This window comes from Mustela nigripes, chromosome 4 (assembly GCF_022355385.1).
Source record: "Mustela nigripes isolate SB6536 chromosome 4, MUSNIG.SB6536, whole genome shotgun sequence".
Lineage (NCBI taxonomy): Eukaryota > Metazoa > Chordata > Mammalia > Carnivora > Mustelidae > Mustela > Mustela nigripes.
In genome coordinates this window covers 108,932,672-108,957,349 of record NC_081560.1, presented here as the reverse complement: position 1 = coordinate 108,957,349, position 24,678 = coordinate 108,932,672, and the positions used below count along the sequence as shown (strand labels likewise).

Genomic DNA, 24,678 nt, shown 5'->3' with positions numbered 1-24,678 from the left:
TGTGTATTTTACAACTAAAAACTTTTTTTTTTTTTTAAGAACAGCAGATGGGTTTGTTTAAAATTCTGCTAAATGCAAGCACCTCGCTGGCTCAGTTGGTAGAGCATGTGACTCTTGGTCTTAGAGTTGTGAGTTTGAGCCCTGCATAGGGGGTAGAGCTTACTTTAAAAAAAAAATTGGGCTAAATACTTGGGAATTGTAACATTTTGGGGTGGTAATTTTTTTTTTTAAAGATTTTATTTATTTGACAGAGAGATAGCACACGTAGGCAGAGCAGCAGGTGGAGGGGGAGGGAGAGGGAGAAGCAGTCTTTCTGCTGAGCAGGGAGCCCGATGTGGGACTCGATCCCAGGACTCTGGGATCATGACCTGAGCCAAAGGCAGCCGCTTAACCAACTGAGCCACCCAGGCGCCCCTGGGTGGTAATTTTTTTAAAAAGATTTTATTTGTTTCAGAGAGAGAGAGAGCATGAGCACGAGGGAGGGGGGGAGAGAGAGAGATGAGCATGAGCCTGATGCAGGACTCAATCCCAGGACCCTGGGCTTATGACCTGTGCCAAAGGCAGATGCTTAACCAGCTGAGCCACCCAGGTGCCCCAGCTTATTGAAATTAAACTTCCCCATATCAGCTACTGTTATTCTGAATGTGATATAGTTCTTTGATTTATGGAATATTTCCCCTTACCTAAATATAGAATCTCTAATTTATGATGTTAATGATCTTAATCATTAAGAGATCTTAATGACTACATTGACTGTATATTTTGAGCACTTCTACACATAAAAACTCATTTAATTCTCACAACATCTATGGAGTAGGTCCTAATACTATCTACATTTTACAGATGAGGAAACTGAGACACAGAGAGATTAGATTATCCCGTGTCCCATTCTGTTCTGTAGTGGACAAAGTCGAATTTCTCTCCAGTAGCCTGGCTGCGTATAATGTCCAAATTATGTTAAATAGGAACAAATATCTTAATTCTTAGGTGTTTTGCAGTATTCTTTCAGTCCTAGGAGAAAGAAACTGTGTTCAAACTAATGTAAACAAAAGAAAGACTACTGTTTCATTTAACTGGGCTAATGAAAGGCTTCAGGCATAGTTGGATCACCTCCACTTCCCTTTCTGGCCTTACTTTCAGACAAATTTTTCCAAATAGTGGCAGAGGTGCCTCTCAGCTATTCCAGGTTTAAGTGGTCCTTTTGTTTTAAGGTCTAGGGAAAGAGAGAGATGGATCCTGTCTTCAAGAGCCCATGTTATTTTCTAAAAGACTGACTCTCTTTGGGTTAGGATCTTTACATATGAACCAGTTGCTATATGCCAGAAATGGAGGTGTGGAGTCATCATATTGGCCGTCGTGGGCCATGTGTCCACTCCTCCAGTGGATGAGTGACAGGCCACCAAGCCAAGAGAGTACACTTCCCACAGGGGAAGTTGGCTGAAAAGGCAAAAAATAGGTGAGAACCGTTTCCATAGTATAGATAGAACTCTAGGTCTCTGCTAGGTGCTTTCCCAGGTTAAGATTCTTCTACCTTTTTTTTTTTTTTTTTAATGACTTTATTTGTTTGAGAGGGAGAGAGAGAGAGGGAATGAGAGGAGAGAGGTCAGCGGGAGAAGCAGACTCCCTGCCAATTAGAGAGCCCTGTGTGGGACTCGATCCCACGACTCCAGGATCATGACTTGAGCCGAAGGCAGTTGCTTTACCAGCTGAGCCACCCGGGCACCCAAGATTCTTCCACTCTTAAACAGTAATAGTCATTTTTAGAAGAATTTTTAGAAGAATTAAAGAAATTATTAGCATTTTGAATGGATATTGTGCAGTTAAGATAAAGAAAAGGAAAGCATGTGCTATATGTTGAAGACTTACCACCAAACTCCTCTCATGCCCTCAAATTTAATTTGCTTCTTTATCAAGGATAAAGACCCCTTTAGCAGTCTGATAAATCTTGTGAGCACCTTAAAATTTGTTTTTAAGATTTTAGTTATCTCCATACCCAACGTAGGGCTTGAAGTCAGAACCCAAGATCAAGAGTCACACACACTACTGACTGAGCAGCCAGTCACCCTTAAAATGTTTGGGTTTTTTTTGTTTGTTTGTATTTTATTTATTTATTTGAGAGAGTGCCAGTGCAAGAGAGAGCACATTCGAGGGAGGGGCAGAAGGAGAGGGATAAGCATACTCCCTGCTGAGCAGGGAGCCTGAAGTGGGACTCTGTCCCAGGACCCTGAGATCATGACCTGAGCTGAAGGCAGATGCTTAACTGACTGAGCCACCCAGGCGTCCCTAAAGGTTTTTTTTCAAGATTTATTTATTTGAGAAAGAGTGAGATAGAGAACGAGTGGAGGGAGGGGCAGAGAGAGAGAGAAGCAGGCTCTCTGTGGAGCAGGGAGCCTGACATGGAACTCGATCTCAGACCTCTAGGATTATGACCTAGAGGCAAAGGCAGACACTTAACTGACTGAGCAACCCAGGTGCCTTAAGGTGTTTTTAAATATAGAAAACACATAGCATTTCATATAGAACTTCTACAACTCAGCACCCAAACCCCAAATAATCCAGTTAAGAAATGGACTGAAGATATGAATAGACATTTTTACATGAAATAAGGCTCAAAATCACTCACCTTCAGGGAAATACAAATCAAAACTACAATGAGATATCACTTTATACTAGTCAGAATGGCTAAAATGAACAACAAAGGAAACAACAGGTGTTGGTGAGGATGTGGAGAAAGGGGAACCCCCTTGCACTGTTGGTGGAAATGCAAACTGGTGCGGCTCCTGTAGAAAACAGTGTGGAGATTCCTCAAAAAGTTAAAACTAGAGCTACCCTATGATCCAGCAATTGCACTGCTAGGTATTTACCCAAAGGATACAAAAATACAGATTAAAAGGGGGTACATGCACCCCAATGTTTATAGCAGCATTATCAACAAGAGCCAAATTATGCAAAGAGCCTAAATGTCCATCAACTGATGAATGGATAAAATGGGGCACATGCATACAGTGGAATATTATGCAGCCTTAAAAAAGAATGAAACCTTGCCATTTGCAACCATGTGGGTGGAGCCAGAGAGTATAACCCTAAGTGAAACAAGTCAGAGAAGGACAAATACCGTATGATTTCACTCGTGTATTTTAAGACACCCAACAAACATGGGGGAGGGATAAAAAAGGAGAATCAAGAAACAGACTCTTAATTATAGGGCACTTGTGATGAGCACTGGATGTTTGGATGGAATGCTGAATCACTAAATTCTGCACCTGAAACTAGTGTTACAATATATGTTAACTAACTGGAATTTAAATAAAAACTTGGGGGGAAAATAGAAAATATATAAGGATTTCAGATGAAATCCAGTTATGTGAAATGAAGTTTTTATGTCAAGAGACATAAAAATTGTAATCATGTGTTCATTAACATTAAATGACAAAAATCTAGTGGCAGGTCTAATACTGTAATTTTGAAATAGCGATGCTTATAAAGAATATCTTGAGATATCTGAAATATCCATAATGTGATATGAAATATCTCTGATCACAGGTGCTCTAATCCAACTGATTTTTTGGCCTATATGCACAGTTTCAGTGAGAAGTTAGTGAATATCTTTAGGGGATACCTTGAAAACCTATGGACTTAGGGTAAAAAATACTTCACTTAGGTGCTGCCCAGGTAGTCAGCCCAGTACTCCAACCACCAGGTGAGAGTGAGGTCTCACTCTGTTCTTGTTAGTTGGCCCTGATCCCCAGTTGCATGACTTGTACTGTTTCTTTGACCAGGCCTCCCAGATGCAGTCTTTGGGTTTCTGAGAAACATTCACTTGGACTGTCCCTTATTGTGCTGTTCCCAGTCTTTGGGAGCCATCTATGTTTTCTTGAATCCTTTAATACCAGATATTAACTTTGATCTCCCTTCAGTCTGAATTTCTGGTGGTCATGACTTGATCACCTAGATATATTCCCTCCCATCTTTTTATTTTTTTTAAGATTTTATTTATATATTTCAGAGAGAGTGTGTGCATGTGAGAAAGAGGGGTGGGGATGGGGGTTGGTGGAGGCGGAGGGGGAGAGGGAGAGGCAGAGAAAATCTCAAGTAGACTCCACGCTGAGTGCAGAACCAGATGAGGGGTTGGATTTCATGACCCGGTGTCCCAATTAAAGCTGAAGCAAATCAAAACTCTACAAAACTTAAAATATTTTAAGTTTTTTATTAATTAATTTTTAAAAAAAGATTTTGATTTATTTGACACAGAGAGACACAGGGAGAGAGGGAACATAAGGAGGGGGAGTGGGAGAGGGGGAAACAGGCTTTCAGATGCAGGGCTCCATCCCAGGACCCTGGGATCATGACTTGAGCTGTAGGCAGACACTTAATAACTGACCACCAAGGTGCCCATAAATTTCTGATTTTTGAAGTTGCACTAAAATACAGATAACATTGAGCGTCTTTTTTTTTTTTTTTTAAGATTTTATTTATTTATTTGTCAGAAAGAGAGAGAGAGAAAGCACACAAGCAGGCAGAGAGGCAGGCAGAGGCAGAGAGAGAGGCAGGCTCCCCGCTGAGCAAGGAGCCCGATTCGGGACTTGATCCCAGGACCCCTGGGAGCATTACCTGAGCCGAAGGCAGCAGCTCAACCCACTGAGCCACCTGGGCGTCCCTTTTTTTTTTTTTTTAAAAGATCTTATTTTTAAGTAATCTCTACCTCCAGAGTGGGCTTGAACTCACAGCCCTGAGATTAAGAGTGGCACACTCCACTGACTGAGCCGGCCTGGCACCCCAGACCATTTGAACAGTGCAGTAGTGTTCAGTAGTACTACAGTTCAGCAGTGTTAAGTAAATTCACATCGTTGTACAAACATCACCACCATCTGTCTCCAGAACTCCTTTCATTTTGCAGAACTGAAACTCTTAGCCATTAAACAACACTTTCTCCCTTCCACAGCTCTTGACAACCACAAATCTACTTTCTCTCTCTATGCATTTGATGACTCTAGGTACTTTTAAGTGGAATCATACAGTATTTGTCTTTACTGGCTTGTTTCACTTAACGGGATGTCCTCAGGGTTCATCCATGTTGTATCATGAAGCAGAATTCCCTTTCTTTTTTTTTTTTTTCTTTAAAGATTTTATTTAGTTATTTGACAGAGATCACAAGGAGACAGAGAGGCAAGCAGAAAGAGAGGGGGAAGCAGAGAGCCCGATGCGGGGCCCAATCCCAGGACCCTGAGATCACGAGCCGAAGGCAGAAGCCCCAACCCACTGAGCCATCTGGGTGCCCCTCCCTTTCTTTTTAAGGCTGAATAATATTGTATGCATACACCACATTGATATTTGGGTTAGTTCCATCTCTTGGATCTCTTGGGTCTTTGTGAATAATAGCACTGTGAACATGGTTGCAAAGTACCTGCTTGTGTCCTTCCTTTTAGTTCTTTTCAAATATTTTATTTGAGGAATTATGTAGTCCTCATCATGAAGAACATACAGGAAACTGTTTAGATTTTAAAAACATTATGAGAAAGATCAGTAAACCAACAGGAAAATGGATAAAGGATATGAACAGTTCATGGAAAAGGGAATCAAAATGAAGAGATGCTCAGCTTTCTTCATAAAAGAAAATATAAATAAAATGTGTATTTCACTTGTCTGACTGACAACCAAAATTGTGTTAATATTTTGTGAAGGGCAGTGTGATGACACAGGGGCTCAAAGAGTGCTGCTGGGACTGTGAATTGGTACAGCCACTAAAAAGGGACATTTGTTAATGCCTATAAGCATTAAAAATGCACATACCCTTTGACTTAGCAAACCTGTTTTGAGAATTTTCTACAGATATATATTTTTAAAGATTTTATTCATTTGTTTGACAGGTAGAGGTCACAATTAGGCAGAGAGGCAGGCAGATAGAGAGGAGGAAGCAGGCTCCCCGCTGAGCAGAGAGCCAGATGCGGGACTCGATCCCTGGACCCTAAGATCATGAGCTGAGCCGAAGGCAGAGGCTTTAACCCACTGAGCCACCCAGGTGCCCCTCTACAGATATTTTTGCACAGGTATAAAAAAATAAATGAGCAGGTTTAGTCTTTGCAGTATTATTTGTAATAGCAAAAACTTGGGAGTAACCGAAGTCCATCAGTTTGAAGACTGGTTAAATCACTCTGTATCTATACAAATACTATGCAGCCAGAAAAAATTTAAAAGCTCCTGACATGGCTGTAGATAAATTTCCAGGTTATATTATTGAATGAAAATGTAAGGAACAAAACCACATATGTAGTATGGTACCATTTGTGTAAAGAAAGAAGAAAAATACTGGTGTGAATAAGCTTAAAATAGGTAAGGAAGTATATAGAAGGTACTAATAAAGCTGTTGCCAGCAGGAAGAGATAATGACTAGCAGGAGTGGAAAGGAAGCTTTCAGTGTATTCCTTTTATACTTCTTTGAGTGTCATCTTTTAAAAAAATTAAGTGAGAAAGATGTGCCTATAAAAATACAAGGATTGGGGTGCCTTTGTGGCTCAGTCGTCTGCTTTTGGCTCAGGTCATGATCCCAGGGTCCTGAGATCGAGCCCTGCATCAGGCTCCCCACTCCACAGGAAGCCTGCTTCTCCCTCTCCCACTCCTCCTGCTCGTGTTCCCTTTCTCTCTCTCTCAATCTCTGTCAAATAAATACATAAATAATCTTTTAAAAAGGGGTGCCTGGGTGGCTCAGTGGGTTAAATAATCTTTTAAAAAAAGAAAAAGAAAAATACGAGGATGAAATGGAAAAAGAGACCACCTAACCAGTGACTTCCAGACACTTGAACAGACTTCTTAAGAAAAACATCAATAAGGGCGCCTGGGTGGCTCAGTGAGTTAAAGCCTCTGTCTTTGGCTCAGGTCATGGTCTCAGGGTCCTGGGATGGAGCCCCGCATTGGGCTCTATGCTCGGCAGGGAGTATGTTTCCTCCTCTCTCTCTGCCTGCCTCTCTGCCTAGTTGTGATCTCTGTCTGTCAAATAAATAAGTAAAATCTTAAAAAAAAAAAGAAAAAGAAAAAGAAAAACATCAGTAAAGTTGAACCTCGAAATCAACTTGTGGAAAAAATGTGAAGACAAGAAAAGAAGCTTTTGGGATTGATCTGGACTAAAAAGTAGTACAAGAAAGTGTACTTCTTGGGTGTAGTAGTATATGTCTTTTAACTTTAAATCCTGAATATTTTGAAACATAGGAAACACCCAGATACTCGTTGCTTTTATTTAATGATTGTTAATATTTTGGCAGCTTTGCTTCGTCTTTTAAAAATATATTTAATGTAGCATAAGAGAGGACAGAAAAGTGGCAGATTGATTCAATTTCTTATCTTTTGTTGTTTCTATGGAGAATGATTTCCTGTCTTGTCCAAAAAAAAAAGTCTGGTTAGAAAACATGTTGAAGATAAAAAGAGAGGATGGCATTTAGCCATTTTCAATTAGTCTGCATTCTCCAGACTGTATGGCTGTATGGCTGTGTGGCTCAGTCAGTTAAGTCCTTGCCTCAGGTCATGATCCTGGTCCTGGAATTGAGCCCTGCATCCTCAACAGGCTCCCTGCTCAGCAGGGAGTCTGCTTGTCCCTCTCCCTCTGCTTCCCGACTCATGAGTGTGTGTGCATGTGTGTATGCACGTGCTCTCTCCCTCTCTCCCTCTGATGAATACATCTTTGAATTAGTCTGCATTCCAGAAATTACATTTAGAACTTTATGAAAAACTGGCAAAAATGATTGCAAAAAATTCCTGTTCATACTCTTTAAAGAGTAACAAACAAGGGGAACTAGAATTTCTAGGAAAGATGTCTTGTGAACATTTGGAAAAGTAATAATCCCAAGGAGATAGGAAGAGTTTAGTGAGTCTTGGCTAAATTTACCTTTTTTTGTCTGTCTTTTGGATCGTAATTCCCTGGCAAGTCAGGGGAATTTGCAGAGAACAGTGCATTATTTCCTTTCGCTTTTCATCATCTTTCCTTTCCTCCCTCCTCATTATTGTTAATAGAACAAATAACAGCTATTCCTTCCAAATATATTCATACGACTGAGAGGTGTGTAAGTTAAAAAGTGAAGCAACCCCTTCCCCCACCCCACCCCTCTGACAGTATACTCTGGGACTGACGGTGGGGTTTAATTTCGGGGGGGGCTCATGACATACACAAAGCTCATGACATTCTTGCTTGTGAACTGGGTAATAGGAGAGCTTCTAACTAAAAAATATTTTACCCACAGTTTGTAGGAGTTCTTTCTTTGGTTAGGTCATATATACGTGGGTCATATACATTTACATACACACATATTTTATCCTTGATCTTATAAAAATTAGGACAGAACTAGGAGAGATAATGTTGGATTATTCTGTGTTTAGAATATATAAATGTAGGGCGCCTGGGTGGCTCAGTGGGTCAAGCTGCTGCCTTCGGCTCAAGTCATGATCTCAGGGTCCTGGGATCAAGTCCCGCATCGGGCTCTCTGCTCAGCAGGGAGCCTTCTTCCTCCTCTCTCTCTGCCTGCCTCTCTGCCTACTTGTGATCTCTCTCTGTCAAATAAATAAAATCTTAAAAAAAAAAGAATATATAAATGTAAAGTCTTACATTTACACATAATGTTATGATGTGTTAAGTCCAACTTCAAAATTAGTTGCACAAGGAGTGCCTAGGTCAGCATATAACTCTTGATCTTGGGGGTCGTGAATTCAGGCCCCACACTGGGTATAGAGATTACTTGAAAAATAAATTGTTGTACAAATATAGCATAGAGAAGACCTGGTTTGAAAATTCTTCATGGAAATTCACAAGACTTTACAGAAACAAGTAAACAAATAGATTTTCTCTTAGTCTCAGTGTCAGTATTTAACTTTTCCTTTGGCTGGATGGTTTGGGCATGGCTTTCTTGAATCTTAAATATATTTATTTACTTTGAATAACTGTCTCAAGAATTTTTCCCAAGGAAATACTTCAAAGGACAAGAATAATTTAAAAGTGAAGATGTTTTTAGTTGTTTTCTTTGAGATAGTAAACAATGGAAGCATATATCAACAGGGAAATGATTAAATTTTGGTATCTACAGGTCAACATTAAAGAGATTAATATGACTCCGTGGCTATATAGAAAAATGTTTATGCTATTAAAGAAGTAGAACAGATTACATATCTATATCTTTTTTTTTTAAGAGATTTTATTTATTTATTTAACAGAGGAACACAGCGAGACAGGGAACACAAGCAGGGGGAGTGGGAGAGGGAGAAGCAGGCTTCCCCCTGAGCAGAGAGCCCAAGGTGGGGCTGATCCCAGGATGCTCGGATCATGATTTGAGGCAAAGGCAGATGCTTAATGACTGAGCCACCCCCATATCTATTTCATTCATTCATTCATTTATTTTAGATTTTATTTTTTTATTTGACAGAGAGAGAGATCACAAGCGGGCAGAGAGGCAGGCAGAGAGAGGGGAAGAAGCAGGCTTCCCGCTAAGCAGAGCGCCCGATTCGGGGCTCGATCCCAGGACCCCAGGATTATGACCTGAGCTGAAGGCAGAGGCTTAACCCACTGAGCCACCCAGGTGCCCTTATCTATTTCAATTGTAAGAAAATTGTACATGTTAATGAAAATTGAAAAAGCCATTTAAAACTAGTGAAAACTTTTTTTTTAGCATAGTTAAAGTTAAATTTAACCATTTAAATTCTTTACATTTGAATCTTTATTATTAAAAATTATTTTGAGTATAGTTGATACACAGTGGTACTTTAGCTTCAGATTTACAACATAGTGATTCAGTTTCTTTACACATTAGGCTATGTTCACAACAAGTGCCGCTACCATCTGTCACCACAGAAGTCTATTATAGTATCATTGACTATATTCCCTGTACTGTGCCTCCTATTCCAGTTACTTACTCATTGCATAACTGGAAGCTTATAGCTCCCATTCTGCCCACCCACCCAATCCCCCTCACCTCTGGCAAACATCCGTTCTCTGTATTTAAGGTTTGATTCTGCTTTTTGTGTATTCATTTGTTTTTTTGTAGATTCCACCTGAGTGAAATCATATGATATTGGTCTTTTTCAGTCTGAGTTATTTCACTTAGCTAAATACCCTCTAGATCCATCTTTGTTGTCGAAATGGCATAATCCCATCCTTTTTTATGGTTGAATAATATTTGTTTGTGTGTATGTGTGTGTGTACACACCTTTTTTCCTTATCCATTCATCTATCAGAGGACACGTAGATTGCTTCTACATTGTGGTTATTAGAAGTAATGCTGCAATAAATACAGGGTGCATATGATGTAGGAAAGATGTTAGGGCTTGAAGCCAATGGCTAAGAAAGAATTCTTGAGGTGTTTTTGGTGCAAAACGTGGTTTTATTAAAGCACGGGACAGGACCCTTGAGCAGAAAGAGTGGCACTGGGGTCATGAGGAGTAGCTGATTATATACTTTCAGGTTTGGAGGGGGTTAGGGATATTGTAAATCTAAGGATTTTGGAACCAAGGTTTTCAGGACCTTGAGGGGCTAGCTGTTGTTAGGATAAGATCATTTTTTACAGTTTGCTAAAACCTTGTTCATGAGATCCTTCAAATGTATATTGGTAGATCATATGCTTGGAGGATGATAGCCAGTAGGTATCCTGGGGGGTACAGATAAAGGAAGTTTCCAAAGGAATTTCTAATATGCTAAAGTAGACTTACAGGATCCTGGGGGTCAGGCTAAGATTGCCTTTTGCCCTTAGCAAAGTATTAACATTGGGGCAGTTGAGTCCCTAGAGGTATGTCACTCTGCCTGTTTCAAGGGGTTGTTAAGTAGTAAGGAAATTTAATTTTTCTTTTGCCTTTGTTTCCCACATTACATACATCTTTTCAAATTACTCATGTTTTCATATCCTTAGGGTAAATACCCAGCACTGGAATTGCTGAGTCATATGGTAATTCTATTTTTAAATTTTTGAGGACACTCCATACTGTTTTCTATAGTAGCTGCACGAATTTACATTCCCACCAACAGTGCACGAGGATTCCTCTCCCTCTGCATCCTTACTGACACTTGTTATTTCTTGTCTCTTTGATGCTAACCATTCTAACAGGTGTCAGGTGGTCTCTCATTTGTAGTTTTGATTTGCATTTCCCTGATGACAAGTGATGGTGAGCATCCTTTCATGTATGTGTTGGCCATCTGTGTGTATCTGTATGTCTTCTTCAGAAAAATACTGATTCAAGTCCTCTACCCATTTTAATTGGATTTTTTGTATTTTTGGTGTTGAGTTTTATAAGTTCTCTATGTATTTTGGATATTAACCCCTTATTGCATATGTCATTTGCAAATATCTTTTCCTATTCAGTAGGTTGCCTTTTGATTTGTTTTTTCCTTTTGCTGTGCAGAAGATTTTTATTTTGATGTAGTCCCAAATAGTTTATTTTTGTGTTTGTTTCCCTTGCCTCAGGAGACATATTTAGAAAAATGTTGCTAGGGTCAATGTCTAAGAAATTACTGCCTATGTATTCTTCTAGGAGTTTTGTGGTTTCAGGACTCAGTTTAGGTCTTATGTAGTTTGAGTTCATTTTTGTGTATGGTATAATAAGAAAGTGGTCCAGTTTCATTCTTTTGTGTGTAGCTTTCCAATTTTCCCGACACCATTTGTTGAAGAGACTATCTTTTCTGCACTGTATACTCTTGTCTCTTTTGTCATAGATTAATTGACCATAGTAAGTGTTGGTTTATTTCTGGACTCTTATTCTGTTCTATTGGAATATGTGTCTATTTTTGTGCCAGGACCTTTGATTACTATAGCTTTGTAATATAACTTGAAATCTGGAATTGTGATACCTCCAGTCTTGTCTTAAGATTGTTTTGGGTGTTTGAGGTCTTTCATGGTTCTATACAAATTTTAGGATTATTTGTTCTAGTTCTGTGAAAAACAAGATTGGTATTTCGATAAGGATTTCATTGAATCTTTTTTTTTTTTTTTTTAAGATTTTATTTATTTATTTACAGACAGAGATCACAAGTAGGCAGAGAGGCAGGCGGGGGTTGGGAGGGGAAACATGCTCCCTGCCGAGCACAGAGCCTGATATGGGGCTCAATCCCAGGATTCTGGGATCATGACCTGAGCCAAAGGCAGAGGCTTAACCCACTGAGCCACCCAGGCACCCCAGGATTTCACTGAATCTTAAAGCTATTCTTTAATATCAAATCTCGTCAGTTCAAATTTTCAGTATCCTCATTTCTTTTACTTTAAAATTATTTACGGTTTTTTAAAATTAGGATCCACATAAAGTCCATATATTGCAGTTGGTTGACATATTTCTTAAGTTTCTTTTAATCCACTCATTCTCTGGATCTCCATGCCTTTCTTTTTCTCCTTGCGTTTTATTTGTTGAAGGAATGGAGTTGTGTGACAGTAGGGATCCCCCTGTCTGGATTTTCGCAGACTACAGCCTGGGAATGTCATCTAATATGATTCTTCAGTCTTCCGCTTTCCTGTGAAGTAGGAGTTGGATCTAGTTATCCCTAAATTGGGAATACTTTTCATTCAGTCTCCCTTTAAGACTTTCTCTTTCTCTTTAATTTTAGGGTTCTGTATTTTTAGAGCTGCATGCTCCACCAGCTGAGCCAGCCAGGTGCCCCTAGAGTTTAATTTTTTAATTTATTGTTCATTCTCTGTGTTGCTTCATGTATCTATGGATTTGGGTTTTTCTCCCTTACTGAAGAGACAAAAATGCCCATGTTGCCCTTTTTCTTTTCCTGTTCTCTATCACTTTTATCCCCCTGTCTCTGTTCTCCTCTCCTTCCAGCCTCTTCAGTAAATGACAGAATAGACAGGTTATGTGATGTGAGCTAACTAGAGTTAAACAAAACTTAGAAAAATGTGTTATCAAAATACAGTTAGAAAGTAAAGTAAAATCAAATTATGAGAATATGGCACATATATCTGTCAGTCCTTCTTTTCACCAAAATATGAAGACCAAATTGGTCAGGAGTGTTGACCTTAAGAATTATCTCAATGAGGGGTGCCTGGGTGGCTCAGTGGGTTAAGCCTCTGCTTTCAGCTCAGGTCATGGTCTCAGGGTCCTGGAATCAAGCCCCACATCGGGCTCTCTGCTCAGAAGGGAGCCTGCTTCCTCCTCTCTCTCTGCCTTCCTCTCTGCCTACTTGTGATCTCTCTGTCAAATAAATAAGTAAATAAATCTTAAAAAAAAAAAAGAATTATCTCAATGAAATTTAAAAAATATTTTTAAAGGACTTTTAAAATCTGTATTAATTCTTGTTAATTTTTTATAATATTCTTCCTAGATCTCATATTTTGGATTCTGGCTACGTTATAATGAATGACACTTTGACATCAGATGTCATTGGTCAACGAGTTGAGGTTAATGGAGAACATGCAACAGTGCGTTTTTCTGGTATTGTCCCTCCTGTGGCAGGTATGTTTGTGTGTGCATTTGTTTATTTTAGAGTTCTTTCTTTGCAGGCTTCTCTCTAGTGGTTTGTAACATCTGTTTTGAAGAAATTAACAACGAATTTGTAGATGCTTTCTACATAAAATTGTTTGGTTTCAGTAACAGTATCCTGTGGTATCTATGTTTTTATTTAATTTTAGACTTATCTATTTATTTAGTGTTGCCATTTTATATTAATTCAATCTTAAAATATCTTCTGAGTAAACTTTAAACAAGTAATAATTTTGAATTCTCATATCCTAACCTCAAAAACTAAGAATTTTTGGAAATTTCTTTTGTCATTGATTCATGTGTATATATATTTAGAGTAGTTTAAATTGATAGGCATACAATTTTGTGATACCTTTTTTCACGTATTATCTGGTACATATTTATTTTATTTTTTTTTTTAAGATTTTATTTATTTATTTGGCAGACAGAGATCACAAGTAGGCAGAGAGGCAGGCAGAGAGAGAGAGGAGGAAGCAGGCTCCCTGCTGAGCAGAGAGCCTGATGCGGGGCTCCATCCCAGGACCCTGGGATCATGACCCGAGCCGAAGGCAGAGGCTTTAACCCACTTTTAAAAATTAATTATTTTTATTTTTTAAATTTCAGTACAGATAACATACATTGTTATATTGGTTTCAAGTGTACAGTATAGTGATTCAGCAATTCTGTACATTACTCAATGCTTGTCAAGATAAGTGTGTTCTTAATCTCCTTCACCCATTTTACCCATCACCCCCCACCACCTCTCTTCTGATGACCATCAGATTGTTCTCCGTAGTTAAGAGTCTGTTTCTTGGTTTTTTGTTTTTGTTTTGTTCCCCTTTACTAGTGTGTTTTGTTTCTTACATTTCATATACTAGTGAAATAATGACTTATTTTGGTTAGCATTATACTTTCTAGCCCCATCCATGTTGTTGCAGATGGCAAGCTTTCATTCTTTTTTATGACTGAGTAATATTCAATTGTGTGTGTGTGTGTGTCTACACATACACTATCCTTTATTATTCATCATTTGATGGACACTTGGGCTGCTTCCATAATTTGCTATTATAAACAATGTTGAAGTAAACATAGGGATGCATATATTTTTTCGAATTAGTGTTTTCATATTCTTTGGATCAATACCCAGTAGTTGAATTACTGGACCATATGGTAATTTCATTTTTAATATTTTGAGGAACCCTCCCCACACTGTTTTCCACGGTGGCTGCACCAATTTGCATTTCCACCAGCAGTGCACGGGTGTTCCTTTTTCTCCACATCCTCACCAGTGCTTATTTCTTGAATTTTTTATTTTAGCCATTTGGACAGGTGTGAGGTGTTATCTAATTGTGGTTTTGTTTTGCATTTCACTGATGCTGAGTGATGTTGAACATCTTTTCATGTGTCTCTTGGCCATTGGTATTTCTTCTTTGGAGAAATGTCTATTCCAGTCTTCTGCCCATTTTTTAATCGGATTGGTTTTTTTTTTTGTATGTTGAGTTGTAGAAGTTCTTCACATATTTTGGATACTAACACTTGATCAAATATGTCATTTGTGAATATCTTTTCCCATTCCATAGGTTGCCTTTTAGTTTTCTTTCCTCTGCAGAAGCTTTTTTTTTTAAAAAGAGTTTATATAGTTATTTGACAGATCACAAGTAGGCAGAGAGGTAGGCAGGCAGAGAGAGGGGGAAGCAGGCTCCCTGCTGAGCAGAGAGCCCAATGCGGGGCTTGATCCCAGGACCCTGAGATCATGACCTGAGCTGAAGGCAGAGGCCCAACCCATTGAGCCACCCAGGTGTCCCACTTTTTTTTTTTTTTAAATTTATTTATTTGTCAGAGAGAGAGAGCAAGTGAGAACAAGCACATGCAGACAGAGTGGCAGGCAGAGACAGAGAGAGAAGCAGGCTCCCTGCTGAGCAAGGAGCCTGATGTGGGACTCGATCCCAGGACGCTGGGATCATGACCTGAGCCAAAGGCATCCGCTTAACCAACTGAGCCACCCAGGCGTCCCCCACTTTTTTTTTTTTAAGACTTTATTTTTAAGTAATTTCTACACCCAACGTGGGGCTCGAACTCACAACCCTGAGATCAGGAGTTGTGTGTTTGTGGGATGCCTTGGTGGCTCAGTCAATAGTTAAGCATCTGCTTTCAGCTCTGGTCATGATCCTGGGATCAAGTCCCATATCTGGCTCCTTGCTCAGTGGGAGTCTGCTTCTCCCTCTGCCTACTGCTCTCCCTGCTTGTGCTCTCTCCCTCTCTCTGGCAAATAAATACATAACATCTTAAAAAAAAAGTTACATGCTCATACTGAGGTTGCTCAAAATGTTAAAAATAGAACTACCCTATGACACAGCAATTGCACTACTAGGTAATTATCCAAAGGATACAAACATAGTTGTTTGAAGGGGGCATGTGCACCCTAATATTTATAGTTGCAGTGTCCACAATAGCCCAACTATGGAAAGAGCCCAGATTTCCATTGATGCAGGAAAGAAGATGTGTGTGTGTGTGTGTGTTATGCACACATGATGAGATATTACTCGGTCATCTAAAGGAATGAAAGCTTGCCATTGGCAGTGATGTGGATGGAACTAGAGTGCATTATGCTACGCAAAATAAGTCAGAGAAAGATGAATACCGTATGACTTCACTCATGTGGCATTTAAGAAGTAAAACAAATGAACATAGGGGAAGGGAGGGAAAAATAAAATAACAGAGAGGGAGGCAAACCATAAAAGGATCAACTATAGGGAAAAAACCGAGGGTTGCTGGAGGGGAGGTGGGGAGGATAGGGTAATTGAGTGATGGGCATTAAGGAGCGCAGTTGATGTAATGGGTGTTCTGTGCAATGCAATTCTGATGAATCACTAAATCCTGCCCCTGCAACAAATAATACACTCTGTGTTAACTAACTTGAACTACAAAAAAAAAAAAAAAATATTGCCTGTTCCACTGACTGAGCCAGCCAGGTGCCCCTGTGATACAGTCTGAACATAAATTCCACCTGACCCTGTGGGAACTCTGAAGGTAGGGTGGCCCTTCAGAGATTTTCCTAGCTGAGATGAGGGGCGGGGCACTTACACCTGTGATGATCTGTCACTGGGTTTTGTGGAAGCGGGTGTGCCAGGCACTTTCTCCAGTGGAAACAGTTCTTGAAAGTGGGTTCATAGTTGAGGGCTAGTTGCCAGAGGCTGGTTTGCCCAGCAGCTGGTGGGAATAAGTCTCAATTTCTAAAGGCAGGTTGGAGTGGCCCATCACAGATCCAGTAATGCAAATGGAAGCTATTTCATGGTAATTTAGTGACTATGAAGTGGTACATATTATTTTCATTTATTAAATTGCTTGTGAGTTTGACAATTCCTTCATGTATGTATGATCAGGCGAATTTTCCCCCCTCAAATTTTAATTCTGTGAAGAAGGAGCTACTGTGTATTCACTCTATTAATTATCTCATCGTTTGGGGGCATTCTGTAGGACTTTACCTCAACTGGTGTGACTTTTGAGTTTTTTTCAGAAGTCAACAGGTGGAATTGGTACAAAGATGCAGTGAAATTGAACACAGATTCAGTAATTACTCCTGGAGCTGCTTTACTGGGTGTAAATTTTAGGGTTGTTGTGATAATTAAATAAATGAAGGTGTTTAAAGCGCTTAGACCAGTTCCTGGTGCATATAGTGTTAGCTATTGTGGTAGATGAAATTTACTTAAGAAAGAAATAGGGCAGTTCTAATGTTTTACAAATGGCTTGGGTTGGAAATCGAGATATCCCGAGATAGCATCACATGCAGGCTTTTAAATTTTTTAATTTTTATTTTTTTAAAGATTTATTTTAGAGCATGTGAATGAGTGTGGGGTGGGAGGGGCAAAGGGAGAGGAAGAGAAAGTCTCAAACAGACTGCTCTGAGCACGGAGCTGGACTTGGGCTTGATTGATCCCACGACCCTGAGATCATGACCTGAGCAGAAACCAAGAGTCAATGCTTAACTGACTGAGCCATCCAGGTGCCCCCATATGCAGTTTTTAAAAAAGTGTTTAAATAAAGAGGATATGCTGTGATGGGTAAAAAAGTACCCCTCCCCTTCCAACAAAGATGTCCCTAGGAGCTGGGAGCATTGTGTTTGGTTACATGGCAAAGGAGAATTAGGGTTGCAGGTGGAATTAAGCTTGCTAATCAGCTGACTTTAAGATAGGGAGATTATCCAGGTGGGTTCAGTGTGATCTGAAGGATCTGTCCCGAAGCAGAGGTAGAAGAGGACAGTGCAGGAGAGCAGCGACGTGAGAAAGTTTTGACTGGCCACTGTGGGCGTTGAAGATGGAATCGGGTCGTGAAGCCGAAGAGTGTGTGCAGCCCCTACCAGCTGGGGAAGGCAAGGCAATGAGTTTTCCTCTCTCGCCTCCAGAAGGGAACACAGCTTTGCAACCCCTTGATTTTATTTTATTTTTTAAAGATTTTATTATTGAGAGAGAGAGAGAGAGAGCATGAGAGTGGGGTGAGGGGCAGAGGGGAGAAGCAGACTTCCCTCTGAGCAGGAACCCGATGCGGGGCTTGACCGGAGACTCCAAGGTCGTGACAGACACTTAAGTAACTGAGCCACCCAGGCGTCCCTGCAGTGCCTTGATTTTAGACCAATGAGACTGTCCTCAGGCTCTGACCTCCAGAACTGTAGGATAATAAATTTGTGTGTGGGGGGGATGATAGTCAGACACTAATGTTATAACTGTGTTTGGAGAGTCTGTTTAGAATTGTTTCATGAATGTGGGAGTGAGGAAGCACTTTTTCTAAATTTGTTTCATGTGATTTAAGTGATTAACTGATTTAATTAATGAAATACTACCAGTAGATCTTTTATTAATATACATCTGTATGCTTAAAAATCAGATATTTGTTACTCAATATTCTCATATTCATATACTTGGAGTTGCTGTAGATCAATCAATATATACATTGTATTTTTATTTTCTCTCCAGTGATTATCTTCATGGTTCTTTGCCCTTATTGTTTTGTAATACATTTTATGGTAACTGAAATCTGGTATTATTGTCAACCTGTATAGAGTGACTAAATTAAATGGCCCTATAGTATCTTGGGTTCCATTTATCCTGTAGTAACAAGTTAATTTAAAATAAAATAGTCGAGGGGTGCCTGGGTGGCTCAGTGGGCTAAAGCCTCTGCCTTTGGCTCAGGTCATGATCCCAGTGTCCTGGGATTGAGCCCCACATCGGGCTCTCTGCTCAGGAGGGATCCTGCTTCCTCCTCTCTCTCTCTCTGCCTGCCTCTCTGCCTACTTGTGATCTCTCTCTGTCAAATAAATAAAATCTTTAAAAAAAATAGTTGAAACATATTGCTTCTAAGTTCTTATGGAGGTATTTTGTATTCTGCACTCAGTTTATTGATCTTAAATAGTGGTTGAAATGCGTTGACACCTATTGAAGCAAATACTGGCAATCCAAGTTCATCAGGGAACAGCTGACTCAGCAAAGTCAGAAGTCTGCCCTTGATCTTTTTTAGTATTTTTCTCCATTCTTCACATCTTCTTACCAATTTCCAGCCCCACAGATTCCAGCTTCTAACCTGGAACTTGCCAAGGGTCTGACTCTATCATGCACATCTCTGAGGCTCATCACAAGAATTCAATCAGATTCATTTTTTTCTTGTGTTTTAGAGGATTAGTATAATTTTCCATGACAAAAGAAGCAGATTTTTTTTTTTTTAAGGTCTTGGAGGATGTTGTTTTAATTTTTTTTTAAAGATTTTATTTATTTATTTGACAGAGAGAAATCACAAGTACACTGAGAGGCAGGCAGAGAGAGAGAGAGGGAAGCAGGCTCCCTGCTGAGCAGAGAGCCCGATGCGGGGCTCGATTCCAGGACCCTGAGATCATGACCTGAGCCGAAGGCAGTGGCTTAACCCACTGAGCCACCCAGGTGCCCGAGGATGTTGTTTTTAAATATAACAAGATTTTCTTATAGTTTCATTTAGTAATACTGCTAATTAATCTTCTGGGCCATTCTTGAAGCCTCGTTGCTGTGTTTCCTTTGTTTTTTTTAAGTACCTATTAAAATAATACATGAGCATGATAAAATATAGTGCTTAAGGGCTTATGATGAAAAACCAAAGTGTCCAGCTGTGGGTGTTTCTTCACTGATTGGTTGTAGGTGTTTTCTTGGTTAAGCCTATTTAATTAAGGTCACATGTACCTTTTCAGTTATGAAATATTTTCTTCTAAGATTATATTTGATAATGTTTACCCTTCCATTTTACCTGTTTTCTCTTTCTGGCACTCCTATAAGTTGGATATAGGATTTCCTAGAATGATCTTCTACGTTCCTTTTTTTCTTCCTTGCAATTTGTTGGAAAAAATTGTGTTTTGTCCTCTAAAACTTCTCATGTTCTGGATTCGTCTGATTACCTCCATATGATGTCATTAACATGTATTTCTGTCTCTACGTTTCCTGTACATTGGTAATTGTATATAGGGTTTATCAGATTCAGGTTTGATAATCTCTTTTTTTGGTACAAATACTCTGTAGGTAATGCATTCTTCAGTCAGGAGGCGCACAATGTCTGTTTGTATCTCTTTTTGTGATGTAAGCAGCTCTAGATGAACATGGTTTATGTCCGTTATTTGGGGTGGTCAAATGGTGAAATTCTAATAATTTTCTTCTATTGTTCTTCTGATGGACTGCGTATATTGTGGAAAATTTCCCTATGTTAATTAGTTTCTTTCCAAGTAACTGGGTGATTGAAAGGCAGGATAAATGTTGGATTTTTTCCTTTTATTTGTCTTCATAAAAATGAATTGGTTGACTTAGAAAACCAATGAATTAAAAAAAAATCTTTATAAAGTCATGGGTTCAAACACATTTTATCTGTTTTAGTCCATTTCTGATATCCTTATTGATGCTCAGACTGTCCCAGATTCGGCCAGAAGGACCCCCTTCAGATTGCCTCCTGAGTACTTTTGATGTGACCCAGTGGTTTTTGATAGTTTCCTTACTAAGATTTGATAAGGAAGCTATCATATGTGAAGGGTTTATCTAACACGTTTTTTGCCCCACAATCAGCCATTTCTCCAAGGTTCTGCTTTCTATGTTTTTTTTTTTTTTTTAAGTGTCAGGTAGCATTTGGAATAGTATAAGGAACACCGATATATACTTGTTATGTCTGTTTAACATTGCTAACACTTTGCCTTATTTGCTTCATTCAATAAAATTGTTTTTTGCCTAAGCATTTTATTTTTTAAAGACTTTATTTATACATTTAACAGAGAAGAGAGCATGAAAGAGCATAAGCAGGGGGAGTGGCAGAGGGACAGGGAAGAGCACTAAGCAGGAAACCCAATCCGGGGGTGGGGGTGGGGTGGGCTCAATCCCAGGACTCTGGGATCATGACCTAAACTGAAGGCAGATGCTTAACCAACTGAACCACCCAGGCGCCCTGCCTAAGCATTTTAAATAAAGTGATATGCATAGTGGCATTTCATGTCTGAATACTTCACCATGCATCTCTAAAAAGTAAAAGCATTTTCTTATAAAATACATTTTAAACTCAAATTCTGATTCGTATCGTGTTACTGGTGTATAGAATTCTTTTATGGTAAATAGAGTTTCTGTAAGCCACTGAATAAACAAGATTATTGAAAAACTCTGTCCTAATTAACCTCTTGGTTTATAGTCTTTGAAGATTAGTCCTAAGGTGAAGTGTGTCCGTTCTTTAAAAGGGGGTGATCATAGGGGCACCTGGGTGGCTCAGTCTGTTAAGTGTCTGCCTTCAGCTCAGGTCATGATCCCAGGGTCCTGGGATCGAGTCCCATGTCGGGCTCCCTGCTCAATGGGGAGGCTGGTTCTCCCACTCCTTCTCCCCCTGCTTGCACTTCCCCCCTTCTCTCTCAAATAAAATCTTTTTTTTTTTTTTTTTAAGATTTTATATTATTTGACAGAACATGTGCACAAGCAGGGGAAGGGGCAGGCTTCCCACTGAGCCAGGAGCCTGATGCAAGGCTCAATCCCAGGACCTGGGTTCATGATTTGAGCTGAAGGCAGATGCTTAACCAACTGAGCCAACTATGTGCCGCTAAATAAACTCTTAAAGAAAAAAAAATAGGTCTTTGTTTGTTTGTTTGTTTGTTTTTTTAGGTAAAGTTGACACAGGTGTACAATGTAGTGATTGGACAACTCTATAGTTAGATTGGACAACTCTACAGTGTAGCTATCATCTGTTACCATAAAGTGCTGTTACAGTACCACTGACTCTATTCCCTACCTTGGACCTTTCCACCCCCACGATTTACTCATTCCATAGCTGGAAGCCTATACCTTCCACTCCCCTTCAGCCATTTTTCCCATCTACCCTTCATTCCCTCCCCTCTGGCAACCATCAGTTCTCTATTTGTAGGTTGGTTTCTGCTTGGTTTGTGGTGTTTTTTAGATTCCACATGTAAGTGAAATCATGGTATTTGTCTTTCTCTGACTCATTTCAGCAAAATTTTAGGTGTTTTCATCTGTACCATCAAAATTATGCACTAGCTCTTTTCTCTCAATTAGTTTTATTTTTAAAGTTTTTTAGTTTATTTTTAATTTTTATTTTTTTAAAAAGATTTTATTTATTTGACAGAGAGAGCACAAGCAGGCAGAGTGGCAGAGGGAGAGAGAGAAGCAGGCTCCCTGCCAAGTAAGGAGGCCAATGTGGGACTTGATCCCAGGACCCTGGGATCATGACCTGAGCAGAAAGCAGCTGCTTAAGCCACTGAGCCATCCAGGCTTCCCTTATTTTTTAGAGGGAGACAAGGCACATGCGTGCGTGGGGTAGGTTAACTGCAGAGGGAGAGAGAGAGAATCTCCAGTAGGCTCCATGCTCAGCGAGGAGCCAAGGGGTGCTCAGTTTCAGGACCCTGAGATCATAACCTGAGCTGAAACCAGGACTTGGCCACTTAAGTGACTGAAACACCCAGTGCCCCTTTTTGATTAATTTTAGATATGAGTTTCTTATTCCCTCATATAAAGAAAATTTGTATCTAGTCTTTACTGTTCTACTTTTTTTTTCCTAAGAGGAAAGTTGTTTATTTAACATTTTAAGGCTTTTGTAGCATTTATTTACCTACTTTATGTTTTTTACATTGAGTTGAGTTAATTGCCCTAGGCTTTTTTTTTTTTTTTTTTTAAGTAATCTCTGTGCCCAACATGGGGCCTGAACTCCAGACCCCAAGATCAAGAGCCATATGCTCTTCTGACTGAGCTAGCCAGATGCTCCTAAGGTATTTTTGTTTAAATAACATATTTCTTAATTTTTAAATTTATTTTTAAAGGATTTTATTTATTCATTTGACTCAGAGGGAGCCATAGGCAGAGGGAGAGGGAGAGGCAGGCACCCCGCTGAGCAGAGCCCAATGTGGGACTTGATCCCAGGACCCTGTGATCAGGACCTGAGCCAAAGGCAGACACTTAACTGACTGAGCCACCCACCCAGGTGCCCCCAAATAACACTTATTGATTGTACTTTATTAGTGTTGTTTTGATGCTGTTGTTATTCCAAGGTTTTTAATGGGTTTTATTTTCTCACAGCTTTTATTGAACAAATACTACTTTGAGAATCAGAATCAACACGAATTATTTGGTAGCAAATCTCTACATAAAGTATGTATAACAGTGTTCTTCTCTGAGACATTTTCAAATGAATCCTGCTTTTGCCCTCCTACCAGAGCAAATAGAAAGGCATATGTGTGTTTAAATGTGGTGATGACAGGATAGGTTTTCATATTCTGGGAGTTGATGGAAGAAATGGCTAAAGTTACACTTTGTTGTCTAGAAGAACATTTAAACATTATGTTAAAACCAATCTGCGTGCTGCTGGCATCTCGGTGGGGAGGAAGGGAGGCTATGGACTTTGTTTAGAAGCTATCTGCTTGGCAGTTGTTGGGGTGCCTGGGTGGCTCAGTGGGTTAAAGTCTCTGCCTTCGACTTGGGTCATGGTTCCAGGGTCCTGGGATCGAGCCCCACATTGGGCTCCCCGCTCAGCCAGGAGTCTGCTTCCTCCTCTCTCTCTCTCTGCCTGCCTCTCTGCCTACTTGTGATCTCTGTCAAATAAATCTAAAAAAAAAAAAAAATCCAAAGTTGTTGCTTTTGAAAGACACGTGATAATATTCAGATGAAAACTGTAGTGTTGGGGCATCTGGGTGGCTCAGTGGGTTGAAGCCTCTGCCTTCAGCTCAGGTAATGATCCCAGGGCCCTGGGTCCAGAGTCCTGGGCTGTCTGCTCAGCGGGGAGCCTGCTTCCCTTCCTCTCTCTCTGCCTACTTGTGATCTCTGTCTGTCAAATAAATTAATTAATTAAAAAAAAACTGTAGTGTCATTTAAGTAGGTAATTTAATTATTTCAGGATGATTTTTACAGCTTATTTCTTACTGGGATGTAGCCCTGCTTCAAACTGGTAGCAGATCTTATTATAGGAGTAATAGGCATTTGGTAATTTGTGACTTTAAGTATGTTAGGCCCTTAGTCATCTCTTCTGTATTTATAGGTGCAAAAAAAATGGTACTCAAGTGTGTCCTTGTTTGAAGCTTTGGACAGATGTGGGGTTGCTTCCTGAGAAAGAATTCTTGCTCCTAAAAGTTAGTGGTCTTTCTGTAGCCCACAATCGTGCTGAAGTGGATGGCCCTCTGCTTCGAAGGGTTGTTATGAGGAGTCAATAAATTAAAATATATATAAAGCATTTAGACCTAAGCTTGACAGGATGTAAGAGCTTTTTAAATGTTTGCTGTTCTTGTTGTGAATCAGGAGAAAAGTACTCTTTTTCTCAGAACACTTCATTTCCCTCTATAGGAAAACCATCATAGAATCTTGATTTTTGTTGGAGCATGGTAGTCACTGTCATCTGTCAGGGTATTGATGTATAAATATAAAAATTATATTTATCATTGGAAATTAATAAACCTATATTCTCGTGTCTGCTTCAGTCTTTTGCACATTTGAACTTGGTAGATGGAAGGTAATCAGGACCTTAGCACCCCTGGCGTGTAGGAGGCAGAAGCCTGGGTCTTCCAGCGTTGGGAAATGACCGATGAGGTCCTACCAACCTCCACTTTGGTCCGCTTTCTCATCTCTGCTGGTTTCCGGACTTGCTCTGCTGTCTTTAGCGGACAGGGCGAGAGCTTGCCAGACGGGAGCGATGCTTCGCCAGAGTTACAGCTGATCCCAAGTGCATGCTGGCCTTGCTCTTCCCACCTGTGTGAGTCTGAGTAGCGACTTGTTCCTTGCAGTGCAA

General features: G+C 39.8%; 1 protein-coding gene across 2 annotated transcripts in view; it reads left to right on the top strand.

The window, feature by feature from the left end:
- TBCE (tubulin folding cofactor E) overlaps positions 1–24,678 on the top strand; it is a 76,364-nt gene that overhangs the window by 4,253 nt on the left and 47,433 nt on the right. For both annotated transcript variants that reach the window (XM_059397280.1, XM_059397279.1), the window contains exon 2: positions 13,280–13,410. In XM_059397280.1, coding sequence (XP_059253263.1) covers positions 13,311–13,410 — 100 coding nt within the window. In that variant the 5' untranslated portion in view covers positions 13,280–13,310. The remainder of the gene's footprint in view (positions 1–13,279; positions 13,411–24,678) is intronic.